Raw genomic sequence first — 14,856 nt, forward strand, 5'->3', positions numbered from 1 at the left:
TATGGCTTGGAGTGTGGGGACTCTGTAGACCAAGCACTGAACTGCAAACCAGAAATTCAGCGGTTCAAGCCCACCAGCTGCTCCACAGGAGAAAGATAAGCTTCCAAATGATTTACAGTCTCAGAAACCCTATACAGAGTCACTATGAGTTGGAACCAACTCAATGGCATTTAACAAGATATGCCTTGCCAGATAAGTAGATTCATTAACAGAAAACCATTTTGAATCCAAGATTCGTTGGCTAAGTTTTTTCCTTGTTTTAGTAGAGCCATTACCACTGCTGACTTGGATTAGTTTTACAAGTGTTTGTTTTACCTTTAAAGGTTCTTCTAAAGCATAAATTTAAGTCCTAAAGTGCTAGTTTAAAGTTAGAGAAAGTGGAATTATAGATGCTGTTTATTTACTCTGGAACATAAGCTCATCCTAGGTGTTTGGGATTTTAAAATTAAATGTAATATCAAAATGCTTAGGGGTGAAATGTATTGATGTCTACAACTTACTTTGGAAATGCATTAAAAGAAAATAAAATGAATTGATAGATGGTTGTTGTTTTTGTTAAGTGCCATTGAATCTATTCTGACTCAAAGTGACCCTGTATAGAGTTTCTGAGGCACAACTGGTGGGTTTGAACCACCGACTTTGTGGTTAGCCTATTCTATAGCACCACACCAGGACTCCATGTTCTAAAGTAAATACAACAAAATGTAAATATTATACTAGGGTTCACTGTACAATTCTGTTCTGCTGAAAGTTTCATAATGAACTGGGGAAAAAAAAGTTATAGTAAAATGTTGGTTAAATATCTTTTTTTTTTTTTTAATTGAATCTATCACCTCTCTGTTAACTAGAGCCAAGGAGCAATAACTGAACGTTTAAGAAGTTTCAGTATGCATGATTTAACAGCTATTCAAGGTGATGAGTCTGTGGGACAAAGACCATACCAACCTCTACCAGAAGCAAAAAAGAAAAGTAAATCAGCATCCAGTGACTCATCAGGTGTGTTTGTTTTGATATATGCTATTCTTGTTTTTAAGCACCTCAAAGTCAATTGCAACTCATAGCATTCTGGTATATGGTTTCTGAGGAGCGATTTGAAATGTGAACCTTGCAGTTAAAAGTGACCTTGCGGTCCAGTGCTTATCCTTCAGTGCCACACCAGGACTCTTTGTTAGCTTCCATCAAGTTGACCATCAATTCATGGAGAGCCCAGGCACAGCGGGATCAGTCCACTGAGATCCATAAGGTTTTCCTTGGCTGATTGTCAGGAAGGAGTTACCAGGCCATTCTTCCTAGTCGCTTAGTCTAGACGCTCTGCTGAAACCTGATCAGCATGACTGCAGCATGCATACCAATGTTGAAAGAGCTTGAGGTGCCTTGGCTGGGAATTGAACCTGGGTCTCTTACGTGGAAGGCAAGGACTTTACCACTGAGCCACCAATATATAGTTTGTTTGTTTGTTTTATAATAGTTGGTCAGGATTGGCACTAAAATAGCAGATGAAATAACTATCTGAATTTAGGTAGACAAAATTTACTTCTGTACTTACATTTTCCAGTTTTACACTTACCTGTAGTTCTCTCTCTCTCTACATTTTCTTATTAAAAAAATGGGCAGCATTTGCCTTTTGCTATGCCTGAAGAGGATTGAGCCAAGAAAGAAGCAGGAACCTCTTGTTTTTTTAGAAACACAACAATAATTTTTAGAAGCTGTGAATTTTTAGTTGCTGTGGGGGCGGTTATCATCACCTCCCTGCAACCCCCACTGGTTCTAACCTGTGATCGATACTCTTAGCGACTCACACTATGTTGTAACCTCCAAGGAGTTCTGTAGTTAAACCCTCTTTACCGTAAATGCCATGAACAAGTAAAGATACTGACTCGGAAAGAAAGAATTTTAAAAGAAGATCACAAAAGATGACTCATTTTTAAAATAGGATTACTCAAGTGGGAAATGTGTTGAAATTACATACCCTAGTTCAAGAGCTAACTTGTAGGTATATTTCTAATATAAATTATGCACATGTCATAATTGATGTCTAAAATTTTAGTCAATCATTATTACTTTAGAAACATATACAAACAAAAAGATATAGTTCCTTGATTATTTTACCACATAAAACAACACTTTAGTTTAAGACAGTTAAGAACTAAGATCTTGAAATTTGTTATTAATAATGGATTAAGCCCAAAAGGAACAGACCTACTTGACTCTTATTTTTAAGTAGAGGTTTTCTCTTTAAAGAGATTGAAAACCACCCTTTATAGTTAAATCCAATTTGAAATATAAATAACATTCCTGTCTTCAAAAGAACTGTTCATTTTCTTCCATATTCTCCTTATTGTGTGTGTTACTTGACAAAGTTGGTGGCTATTATCTAGCAGTAGTAATTAAGCATTGGCCAGTGATTAAGTTCATTGATGTCTTTAAGAGGGAGGAACCATGGGATTTTGAACCATCAGCCTTAATACAGTAATGACGTAAAAGACGTTTTCCTAATATAGGCATTTTCTTAATATGTATTTAACAATTAGGTGTATAAATTGCTTTTTATTTAGGGGAATGGGAGAATTTGTGGATATGTTTTAAAACCACCACAGCAAGCATGTTGGGAAACAAAGATACTCATACACAGTATATGAGAGTTTTAAGTAAAGAATATCTTTTGATTGGCAACCGAGCAATAATTATAAAATTGTACCCCTTATTTTAACTTAGCAAGAACACTTTTAGGAATATGTCATAAGACACTGTCTTGTGCATAACAGCAAAAAAGTAGAACCAACCAAATACCCAAAATAAATAATTAAGCTTATTCGCCAGGAAAAATGAGAACCTTGATCTGTATTTATTGCTAAGGGGCCCTGGTAGCGTGGGAGAAAGATGAGGCTTTCTGCTCCTGTGAAGATTTACAGCCTTTGGGTAAATCTTTACAGGATTGCTGTGACTTGGAACCAACTTGATGATATGAGGCAGCAGCAGCATGCTTACTGGTATGAAACCTTATTCAGATAGTAGGGAGGTGGAATGACAAAGCATTTTTATGCAACATGATCCTATGCTGTAGAGTCAACAGTGAGTAAAGGATGAAATGGATTCCCACTAATCCATTGTCATCCAGTTCATTCTGACTCATAATGATCCTGTATAGTGCCCCTTTACAGGAGCAGAAAGTGTCATCTTTCTCCCGCAGAGCAGGTGGTGGGTTTGAACTACCAGTGCTCATTCTACAGAGCTACCCGGGCCCCTTGAAGCGGTTTGTTGTTGTTGTTGTTGGTAAGTGTCGTCGAGTCAGTTCCAACCCTTAGCGACACTGTATAGGGTTTCCAAGGAGCTGCCAGTGATCTTGAACCACCAACCTTGCAGTTCAAACAGCTTTGCAGTCTGGTACATTAACCCACAGCGCGATGCCAGGGGACTCCTAAAATGGCTTGTTGTTGTTGTTGTTGTTATGTGCCGTGGAGTCGGTTCCGACCCATAGCGACCCTGTACAGGGTTTCCGAGGCTGTAAATCTTTACGGGAGCAGAACGCCTCATCTTTCTCCCGCGAAGCAGCTGGTAGTTTCGAACTGCTGACCTTAAGGTTCACAGCCCGATTCGTAACCACTACGCTACCAGAGCTCCTTTAGTATCGCTAAAACTTTCTCTACTCAGAGGTAACCACTGTTAACATTTTAGTAATATCCTTCAGGACTCTCCTCTGTGTATAGTGACTGGTGAGTTTGAACTACTGACCTCGTGGTTCAAAGTGACCTTGCAGTGCAGTCCCTATGCTACAGTGCCACACGAGGACCCCACAAAGGGATACTTAGTGGGTTTTACATTTTTTGTGTTCTAGGACAATAAACAAATAACCACTTTACTGAGTGCATTTTTCTTGATTTGCAAGGAACCTATCCTTCTTTCTCCTGAACCTAGAAATCCTCCTACATATTCTTACATGATAATTTACTGGTTAAGTCCCTTTATCTTTATTAAAAGGAAAATTGACACTTAACATGTTAAGTTACCTCCTCCCCATCTGCAGAGCCAGCTCAGTATCCTGACTGCCTTAGACTTGGGGACTTGTCTGCTTTGTTAGCTTCCTCAGGCTTTTCTCTAAGTGTAGGTCCCTAACCAGTAGCATCACCATCACCTAGGAACTTGTGAGAAATGCAGTTTCTCAGCCAGCCCCAGGTCTCCTGAATGAGAAGCTTTGGGCTTGGGGTCCAACTCTGTGTATAGTAACAAGTTCTCCAGGTGCCTCTAATATATGTACTAAAACTTGAGAACAACACTTTCAGGGCTGAGATCCTTCTTTTCCCTAAATCCTAGCTTCTTGCTTTCAGACGTCCTGACAGTAACCAACCGCACAGCCTGGATGTTTGCATCTCCTATTAAGTCTTTGTTAGCACACCCACATGGTCCCTTACTGACCTCCATGATGCTGGGTACTCACTTTGGCTAACATCTGTCATCATAATCTGCAGTGTTTCTAATTATGGGAGCCTGCCTGGCTGGGGTTTATCTCAACACCTGCAACATCTCCATCACCTCCCCCTAGTGAACTTTTTTTTTTTCCTTTGCCATTTAGTCAGTTCCAGCTTGTGGTGACCCCATGAGTTACAGAGTAGAACTGCTCTGTAGGTTTTTCCTTTTGTTTTGTTTTGTTTTGGACTGTAATCTAAACAGAAAGAGATTGCCAGAACTTTCTCCCATGGCATCACTGGGTGGTTTTGAACTGCCAACCTTAAGATTAGTAGATCGGTGCAAACCATTCCTATTACACAGGGACCTTCCAGTAAACATTACTTGCCCAAGTTTCTAGTCCCTTTGAATTTGTTTAGGAGTCTCTAGTTTGTGCAAATGGCTGCTCACTGGGCTACTGAATACCCAGGGGTGCTTTAGACAAAAGTCCTAGCAATATACTTTGAAAGGTCACAGCCAATAAATACCTGTGGAGTTCACTTCAATTCTAACACACCTGGGATTTCCATGAGTTGGAATTGATATAATGGCAACTGGTTTGGTTTGGTTTTGATGGGTCTTACTTAACTCCTCCCATTCCCAAAGTTTGGTAAAGTGGCAGGTCAGTGAAGAAGAGGAAGACCCCCAATGAGATGGATTGGCACAGAGGCAGTAACAGTGGGCTCAAGCATAGTAACAATTGTGAGGATGGTGTAGGATCAGGCAGTGTTTCATTCTGTTGTACATAGGGTCACTATGAGTCAGAACCGACTCCGTGGCACCAGAAAACAACAACATTCCCAATCTTGATCAATGACATGAAACTCAGGGGTCAGGTGGGGGGGAACTCAATTCCTAATTTAAATCATTTTAGCACATTTCAGATTAAATTATACAGTGCTTCAAAAACACATCTATCTGTTATGGGGAAGTATTTAGAATTCACAAAAAGGAGCCAGGGTAGGGAAATACTTGACTATGAATCTATAGTCTATGATTTCTGCATTCGATGAGTATATTACCTACTGAAACATAATTTTTTTAATGATTCTGAAAAATACAAATTAAAACTAAGAATGGTCCGAGTTATGAGTATCATCTAGATTAGTGCAAGGGGTAAAGATTAATGATGAAGAACGACGAGGACATTCCACTTGGGAAAAGGAGATGGTATAACCTGGGAAATGTGAGCGCTGCAGAGAACTGCAAATAGCAAGGCTACAGTGTAGGGGACAAGTCCTGCTCCCGGGGATCCTTTCACCAAAACATGCTGTTCTGACCATCATTTAGGGTATGGAATTCCACTGAAAGATGGAGATGAGAAAACAGATGAAGAAGAGAATGGGCCATACTCAGATGATGAAATGTTAACACACAAAGGGCTTCGAAGATCCCAAAGCATGAAATCTGTGAAAACTATCAAAGGCCGCAAAGAGGTTAGTCAAGCATAGAGTTGTTTTCATAATGATAAGTATTAAGGGATTTCCCTGCTGCATTGTCATGGATGTTAATGATCCAGAAATGAAGGATTAGAGTGGTAGAAGAGCAGTTATGGTTAAAAATCTTTATTCATGTCTAGGATCCTATCTAGGATCACTAGATTTTTTGCAAATGGGAAATTCGTAGTATTCTATCATGTGTAGAACATGGTGTTCCTATGTAGCAAATAATATGGTTATCATAAATACCCATTGCCAGTCCGATTCAGAAGCAAGGAAAGCAGCTGACAAAATTAACTACATGGTTTTACTTTGAACCTATCCTATATGAGTATTTGTAAAAGTTTATTCAAAGCAACATATTGTCTGTCTTCCCAGAAGGCAGTGGAGCATTTGAATGGCCACAGATAATTATGTTAATTATCTATTGCCATTGTACCAAGCAAAGCACAAATTATAACAGTTAGTATTTTTATTTAATAGTAATAATAATAATCTGTAGCATACACAAGGAGGCTTCAAAAAAGTTCATGGAAAAGGGATGTAGTTACTCCACGAGCCTTTTGAAGTCCCCTCATATCCCACATGGTACCAACTACATTTTTATGAATACATAAAGCAGTACTGTCTTTTGAATACCCACTTAGAAGAGCATTGATTATTTAGTTGTTGTAGAGAATACACATAGCAACACATACACCAATTCAACAGTTTCCAGCTGTAGAATTCAGCAACACTGATGACTTTCTTCAAGTTGTACAACCATTTTCATGCTCCTTCTCTGAGCTATTCTTCCATTAACATAAACTCACTGTCCCCCTCAGATTCCTATCTAGTCTTCTGAGTGGCAGTTGTCACTTTGATTCCTTATTCTTAAAAGCGCATAAAGGGATCATTGAATCTTCATATCATAAAAGTTTTTTAAATTATTACATGATTATGAACTATCATATTAATCATGTGCTTTGTTTTGACATATATATATATTTTTTCTCTTCAGGTGCGGTATGGATCTCTAAAATACAAAGTAAAGAAGAGACCACAGGTGTATTTTTAGCCACCTACACTTCAAGAACCCCAAGACAAATTTCACTAATACATTGACTTCATTTTCAGACATTATATATTCAGGATTTACACATTAAAATAATTCTTTAAATTGTGGTGATAGGGTTTAATTTCATCAACTTAAGTAGTTTTTACTTCTTTAACGTTTACTTCTAAATCTTGACTACTAAGGGTAGTTATGTAAAGTTTACTAATATGTATATCAAAGATTATCAAAATTCGTGTTGTCGATTTTAAATTTACCAACAACATTGAGTGCCTGGGATACAAAATAAAAAACAAACTCACAGTATACTTGAAAAGAATGTTCAGGATCTATCAGCCTTTAAGGTATTGTATTACGTTTATCTCTTTTTGTGTTTTCTGCATCACGTGAGGGTAATAATTAAATAGACTTCTGACCCATAGTAATACATTGTTGTTGTTACCGTGAAGTGCCGTTGAGTCAGTTCTGACTCCTCGTGACCTGATATGGGGTTTCCAGGGTTGTAAATCTCCGCACAAGCAGAAAGCCTCCCCTTTGTCTTGCGGAGCAGCTGGTGAGCTCAAATCTCTGACCTTGTGGTTCACAGTCCAGTGCTTATCCTCCAGAGCCACCGCGCACCCTATTAGTAATGTGTCCAGGGCATAACGTAAGATAATAAAGCATGTTTTGTATCTTTTTTAAAATCTTTACCTTTACAATGCTTTCTAGTTTTTCCACCATCAACAGAAAGTTTTCAAACAAATATGTCAAAGCCAGGTGTCCACATAGCACTTTTATTCCTGGATAGTTTTGCACACTTGAGAATTGTTTATTTATATTATGGCTGTACATTTATTTTAAACTTTACGGACACTATCTTATTGCTGTTGATTACAGTCCAGCATGTCACATTTATGCCTTGAATTACATCATCTCTTTTCCTGTTTGTTTCATTTGTTAAATTTGTTTGATTTTAGTAATATGAAAAGATAGCTAATTATCCAATTTTAGCTGTTTTTAATTATCTTCTTTACAAATAAGAACTCATTGTAAACATTCACCAATTTTCTCTTTAGCTGTTGATCATAGTTGAATTTAGCATGTTTCTGCTAACACTGATTATATTTTCAGCTTTTCATTGGTGGCTTGTGAAATAGAATCGGAGGCCGTCACAGCACATAGCGTCTCTTCTAGATCATGAAATTATCCATCAACCTAGCCACTTCCCAAACTTGGCATTAGATGTGCTTGGTGTTGTTAAGTGCCATCCAGTCGATTCCGACCCATAGCGATCCTGTATAGGGTTTCCAAGGAGCAGCTGGTGAGCTTGAACCGCTGACCTTGCAGTTCATACGGCTTTGCAGCTGACGCATTAACCCACAGCGCCACATCAGGACTCCTTAGATGTGCTACTGGATTATAAATCTGACATTGACCAGAATTGATTAAATAGCTGTTCTCCAATCTAAGATAATTTCCTGAAGAGGCATGCCAATGCAAAATGCATATTAGAAATAATTAGAGGAATACAAATTTTTTGTTTGATCTAAGGGATTTTGAGTTATTGAACTTTCAGACTCTTGGGTTATGTTGATATCTATGCATTATGAAACTCTAGTCAACATATTTTTGGTGATGGTTTTAGTTATCAGTAATCAAATTTGTACAGTTATGCTTATTCACATAATTTACCTAATTATTCTACTAGTTTGTCCAAAAGGAAAAGATTTTTAGCAAGCTTTGTAGCATCTTGGATCTTACTACCTTTTAAGCAATGCAGCCAGCTCGTGATGTATATTCAGGACCTCTTGAGAGCATTGACTCGTAAAAGAATGTTTACTCAGGACTTCCTTAGTATAGAATCAACTTGCAGCAACTTTTATTTTATTTAGTGTTACTCATATATTAACTCTTGATACAAACTTTAAAATATTTTCTAGGTTGTATCACGAGGTAAAAGTTCATTCATCTACTTTACCTTGGGTAATTTTTAACTTCATCAGTTCTAGAAAATCTGTTCCATTTCTGTCCAAAATTTCTTTAAACTTTCATTATAAACTCTTGGAAGACGCCTTTACTTACATTGCCTAGAACTAGTTTTCTCAACAGGAGTTCCTTGGTGGTGCAACAGGTGTATGCGTTCTGCTACTAACCAGGAAGGTTGGAGGTTTGTAAGTTAACCCAGAGACACCTTAGAACACAAGCCTGGGAATCTACTTCCAAAAATCCTATGAGTGTAGGTATACGGGACAACATGGGTCATCGTAAGTGTGAGTCTTCTCCACAGCAACTGGCTTAGGCTTCTCAAAATAAATGCTAGCAGGCTGTCTTTTCTATAGAATGACAATTTCGTCTCAAATTGCCTGATAGGTTACAAGAGTGACTTTGTATCAAAAACACGATCTTTACACCATTTTATCTTTTTCAAGTCTAATCTCAGTATCAAACCTTCCATTGTAGTAAACTCATAAATACTATTTTCATATATCCCTCTATACTTCTAGAATCACAATATTTAATCGAATAAAACACCAATCAGAAACACGTAGAGCTGTTCAGTCAGGAAGTTCTCCTTCACACTTCCCATTGCTTCCTCTGGTGTCTTTCTACTGAGGATGCATCCTAAGGACACATTTGCTGTCGTCTTTATGTTCGGTTATTTCTTCTTTCCCCTCTTCTTACTTTGCTTAAATTTTGATTCTTTCCTTAAACTTTGATTCTTTGCCCCTTTGTTTATTTTAGCATGTCGTTCCCTTTGTACTTCATAGAATACGCATGCTTTATTTTCTTCTGAAGTAGGGCAGCTCATTTGCTTTCTCTGCTGTATGCTTCTGGTTTTTAAAATGGTCGAAGTTATCCCTAGAGCCATAGTGCCTTGCTTCCCACCCCTATCCTCTCTTTTTGCTGGACATCAGTTAATTTATTAGCCAGTTAATAGATCCAGAAATTGTAGCTGTTGTTTTATTTTATTATATATTCATTCAACTCGTTCCTTAATATTAGCTGTTTCCAGAGTTTGTTTAGAAGAATTGATCTATTCTTTATCATATTTATTCTAGTATAAAAATGAGCCAGAAATTAGCCTTAATGCTAAGTAATTAATTATGAAAACCCACTTAGAGCCTGCGAAAAGTCCCCTTCACTGTACATGTGGATTTTGGCAAGAGAGTGATACTGCCAACATTATTATGAATACTTGACTGACTACAATGATTGGTGGAAAAAAATTATTATTAAAGTGTTTTCAGGGAATTTAATCCATATGTCACCACCAAAGATTTCTACAGTATTATAAAGGCTGTAAATATTCCAAATTTCTATAAAACATTGGTTATATGCAATATGTTTTTCTACTTTTTTCTGAAATAATATAGTCTGAGATTTTGAAAAATGCTTGAACTTTCATGTTCTTAAAAAATACAATAATATGTTAGATATCAGTAATTGATATTTTAATTGGAATGGACTAAATTTTCATTTGGGTTACCTTTTTGGGGGGGAAATTAAGAAGGAATTATATATTTGAAAGCTAGACCCTATGTTTTCTCTGATGTTTAGATCAATTGAAAGTCATTAGGTAAATCTTGAGAAGATCATTGTTTTTATAGGATATAGTATGTATTTCTTACTTTGCATTGCTTAAGATTAAAGGTTTCTGAAAAGAAAGTACAGCTTGTTTTCCCTTAATGTTTTTAAGATTTAATCTTGTATTAGTACCTTGAAGAATTAGTGTATTTTAGCTGTGTTTTTTTTGAAAACGCTGACCATTACTTATTTTATCTTCTAACACCTTTTAAATCTGTTTACTGTAATAGTTACGTGGAAAAAAGTTTCACAAACTGCTAATTCTTTTGTGAAGGCCATCTTTAAACCCAGAATATGGGTGATTTTACAAGTATGGTATTTTGAAATCTTTGTTATGAAAATAAACTAATTTTATTAGTGGCAACTTGTATTTTGTTTTGTTTTTTTTGGTTATATGCTCTTACATCAGGGTACATATGTTGGATTCTATGAATTGATATTATTTATTATTGATTTTATTTATTATTTTGTGTGGAGTAGCTAATGGACAATATTTGGATTATTAGAGAGCAAATTATAAAAATTGTATACATTCTAGAATGCTTATCCATAGGTTTATAAAAGACACAGAATTGTTTGGTTTCAAGGTTAAAAGGAAAGATAGGAACAACAATCCGCACAAATGCCCTAGTTTTCAAACTGGATTATATATCACAAAATTCAGATTTACCTATCCCAGAAATGTTCTGGCTTCCTTCTGTTTTAAACTTAGATGTTGGTCTGCCTGCCTCAACATTTGCATTTTAGAGAGAAATCCTATCTTTACAAAAGTTTCTTTATGTTACCTCATTATGACATGTCATTTGTGGTAAAGTATTTCAAGGCAGTGTTCCAAATGGGTTTATATTTTCATTTTTATTATGCAGCCCATTCTTGTGATGGTCCAGAAAGGTTAGAAGGTTAAATCAAACTCGAGCATACACAAAGGCTGTATGGGCTGCAGTGTTCTTTATTGTTTTTCACTCTTTATGTGGTTCCCTGTTCTTAAGTCAGATTCATGGAACAAAAATCCTGTCAGGGGCTGATTCATTGTCCCCTGGAAAACATTCTGCCCTCTCTTACCTGCCCATCAATATTCTAGCCTTGAAACACTTCCTTATGGTCTGGCTACGGTAATGTTTTTTAAATTACTTTTTATAAGATAATGCTTTGAATTGAATTTTTAAAGCACAGGATTGATAATTGTCTATAAGTATATGGTACAAAATGCTCAGCAAAAGCAGGGCAATCATGATGCTCACTCTTTGTCTACCTGGCAATTCCAGGTTAAGGACAAGGAGAATGAAAAGGAAAGGTATAGTATGTTGGCACTGTGTGCAAGTTAAATTAACATGGACTTTTTTTCATTCAAAAATATTCATTATCCACTTTGGACAATAGATTGTATATTCCTGCATAATACCTACATCCAGGTAGGAAGTACAGTAATTAACCTAAAAGAAAGAATTCTTATTTTAAAAAATGGATTCACTGTTACCAAATAAATCTTCAGATGATTTGAGTATTAATTTTGGTTTCTTCTGGGTTATTGAGTAATTGGAGTCCTGGTGTGACACTGTATAATAAACACTGGACTGCTACCAGTAACGTCAGCAGTTCAAACTCACCGGATGTTCCTTGGAAACCCTGTACAGGGTTGCTGTGAGTCGGAAATGACTTCACAGCATTTAACAACATTAAATTATTTATTTGGTTTGTCTCAGAACAGATTGTTTTTTCTTTTCAATCCCGATTCCCTTCTTTTACTTCCATCCTGCATTCAATATATTAATAACTTCTGTGGGATCTCCAAAATATATGGTAAATCTGACCATTTAACTTACCTCCCTGTAACTTCCTTAGTTCAAGTCACTTCATCTCTCAGAACATAGTAAGAGCTTAACTTTTATTTAAGGCAGAAACTCTGGAAACCGTACATTTTATTTAAAGCAGAAATTCCTGAAACCTTACATAATAGCCTTGCTGGTTTCTCCAGATGACTCTTACCCTTGGCTCCCATAGGAATATCAGAGTCCCTTATCTTTATAACTGGTGTCTTTGAGAAATTTTTCGTAAAAAGAAGATTGTTGTGGGAGGAAAGGGAGGTGAAGAGGAGTGGGGTGGGGGTGGGGCGCTGCCATTGAGTCTGTTCTGACTCATAGCGACTCTGTATAGGGTTTCTGAGGCTATAAATCTTTCTTCCATGAAGCAGCTGGAGGATTTGAACTGCTGGTTAGCAGCCCAACATGTAAGTCATTAATTATGCTACCCGAGCTCTCTTGAAGAGGCTAAGTTATACTGTCATTGTTAAGTGCAGTTAAGTGCATTCCAACTCATAGTGACCCTGCTTAGGATTTGTAAGACGCAATTGGTGGGTTTGAACTGCCAACCTTATGGTTAGCAGTCCAGTGCTTATCCTACAATGCCACACCAGGAGTCCTGAAGAGGGCTAAATGGTTTAAATAACAACCTTGGAAGGGAAAAGCAGTGAGATTAGGACCAGGTGGGAGAAGAGAGGAGGTCCAGGGTAGAGTGGTCCTGTGCTGTCAAGATGGTCCTGACTCAAAGCGAGGCTATAAATTTTTACTATAGCAGAAATTCTCATCTTTCTTTCACAGAGTGGCTGGTGGAATCGAACTGCTGACCTTGTGGTTAGCAACCCAACTCATAACCCACTACACTACCAGGGCTCCTTTTCAGGTAGAGTGGCTGGCTCAATTTTAATGTGTTTTGATATCATGGTATCTTAAAATATTGGAAAACAAGTTGGAAGTTACGTAGGAATTTACGTAGTCTAAGTTAAATTACTCTAAATTTGAGGGCTACAAGAACAGATCACAATAGTACCAGGAGTCAATAGTGTTGTTAAGTGCTGTCCAGTTGGTACTGATTCATAGCAACAGGGTTTCCGATGAGCCGCTGGTGGGTTTAAACTACCGACCTTGTGTTAGCAGCCCAGTGCTTACCCTTCTGCACCACACCAGGACTCCTGGAGTCTGTAACGTTAACGTTATTGTTTCATGCTGTCATGTTGATTCTACTCAGTGAACCCATATAGGGTTTCCTAGGAGCTTCTGGTGAGTTTGAACCGCCAACCTTGAGGTTCAAACTGACCTTGAGGTCAAGTGCTTACCCTAAGTCTCCACACCAGGGATGTTGTTTTTAGGTGTCATTGAGTAGGTTCTGACTCAGCGATCCTGTAAAGGCTTTCTGGAGAGCCCCCAGTAAACTTGAACTGCCAACCTTGTTGTTCAAACTACCTTGCAGTTCAGTGCATTTAAATTACAAAAGGAACGATTTATCTGCAAATGCAAACTCTTGAACCATGTCAGTATGCAAAAATGTGCCAATCCTGGGCTTTATTCATTTATTTAGGGAAGAAAGGGAATTTTGGAGTGCGTGGTTTATTTGGAAGGGGAAGAGTTGTACATCATAAGACTTGTGATGCGCCCCTTGTATTTGTAGTGATAAGTAACATATGTGTCAGCTTTCTCTTACATTTTGGGAAAAAGGTGTCATCCCTGTTTTACAAATGAAGAAACCTTAAGTGGATAGTGAACCAACCAACCTAAAGTACAAGAACAATGTCTGTGACCTCAGACTCTAGATTGGTAATTCTAGCACATTAGGCTTTTGGAGATCATAGAATGCTTTAAAGGCTAATTTAGAAATGATTCTTACCATACTATGTATTATACAAAATGTATATTAGAAGATTATACGTTCTTTATTAGAAGATTAAGTGTAGGAAATTTTTGAGTCACTTAATAGTGGATTTGGCTCACAGAGTAGCTTCAGTAAAGAGAAAAAAAGATGCTTTTGAAGTGAATAAGGAAAATAAAGGCAAATACTTATTGTTGGCTAAGTAAGATCAGCAGGGAGTTCTGGTGTGGCACACTGAAGGATAAGCACTGGACCTCAAGGTTGGTTTGAAGTTCATCGTCGGCAGTTCAAATCCACCAGCCGCTCCTTGGAAACCCTACACTGGGTTGCTATGAGTCGGAACCTACTCAAGGACACTTAAGACAAACAGGAAGAAGAGATCTGAAGAAGATCTAGTTCAAGATCACCACCTTCTCCTCAGAAACCCAAAAGGGTTGCTGTAGGTTGGATCCAACTCAAAGGCACTTAACAAGAACTAAAACCACAGCTTTAATGAAGTCCTGGTGGATCATTCACTGGACCACAAGCTGGCTTTGAATCCAAGGTCGACTGTTCAAATGCCAGCCGTTCCTCAGAAACTCTATAGAGGTTCCCTGAGTCGTAACCTACTCCATGGCACTTAATAACAACAAACAACATCTTCTTAGGAAGAGCTTTCCCCCCTCTCTAGCCTTTCTACCAGCATTTGTTCCACAGCTTCCTCCCTTCAAACCA

The 14,856-nt window shown here is 37.6% G+C and overlaps 1 protein-coding gene across 1 annotated transcript in view; it reads left to right on the forward strand.

Annotated features, from left to right (window-relative positions):
- Window positions 1–7,015, forward strand: part of LOC102820335 (receptor expression-enhancing protein 3-like) — a 139,925-nt gene extending 132,910 nt beyond the window's left edge. Inside the window, exons 6-8 of the mRNA XM_006835813.1 lie at window positions 849–996; window positions 5,734–5,879; window positions 6,883–7,015. Of these exons, the coding sequence (XP_006835876.1) occupies window positions 849–996; window positions 5,734–5,879; window positions 6,883–6,939 (351 nt within the window). The 3' untranslated portion in view covers window positions 6,940–7,015. The remainder of the gene's footprint in view (window positions 1–848; window positions 997–5,733; window positions 5,880–6,882) is intronic.
- The last annotated feature ends 7,841 nt before the right edge of the window (window positions 7,016–14,856 follow it).

This window comes from Chrysochloris asiatica, unplaced genomic scaffold (genome assembly GCF_000296735.1).
Source record: "Chrysochloris asiatica unplaced genomic scaffold, ChrAsi1.0 scaffold00020, whole genome shotgun sequence".
In the NCBI taxonomy this organism is placed as follows: Eukaryota; Metazoa; Chordata; class Mammalia; order Afrosoricida; family Chrysochloridae; genus Chrysochloris; species Chrysochloris asiatica.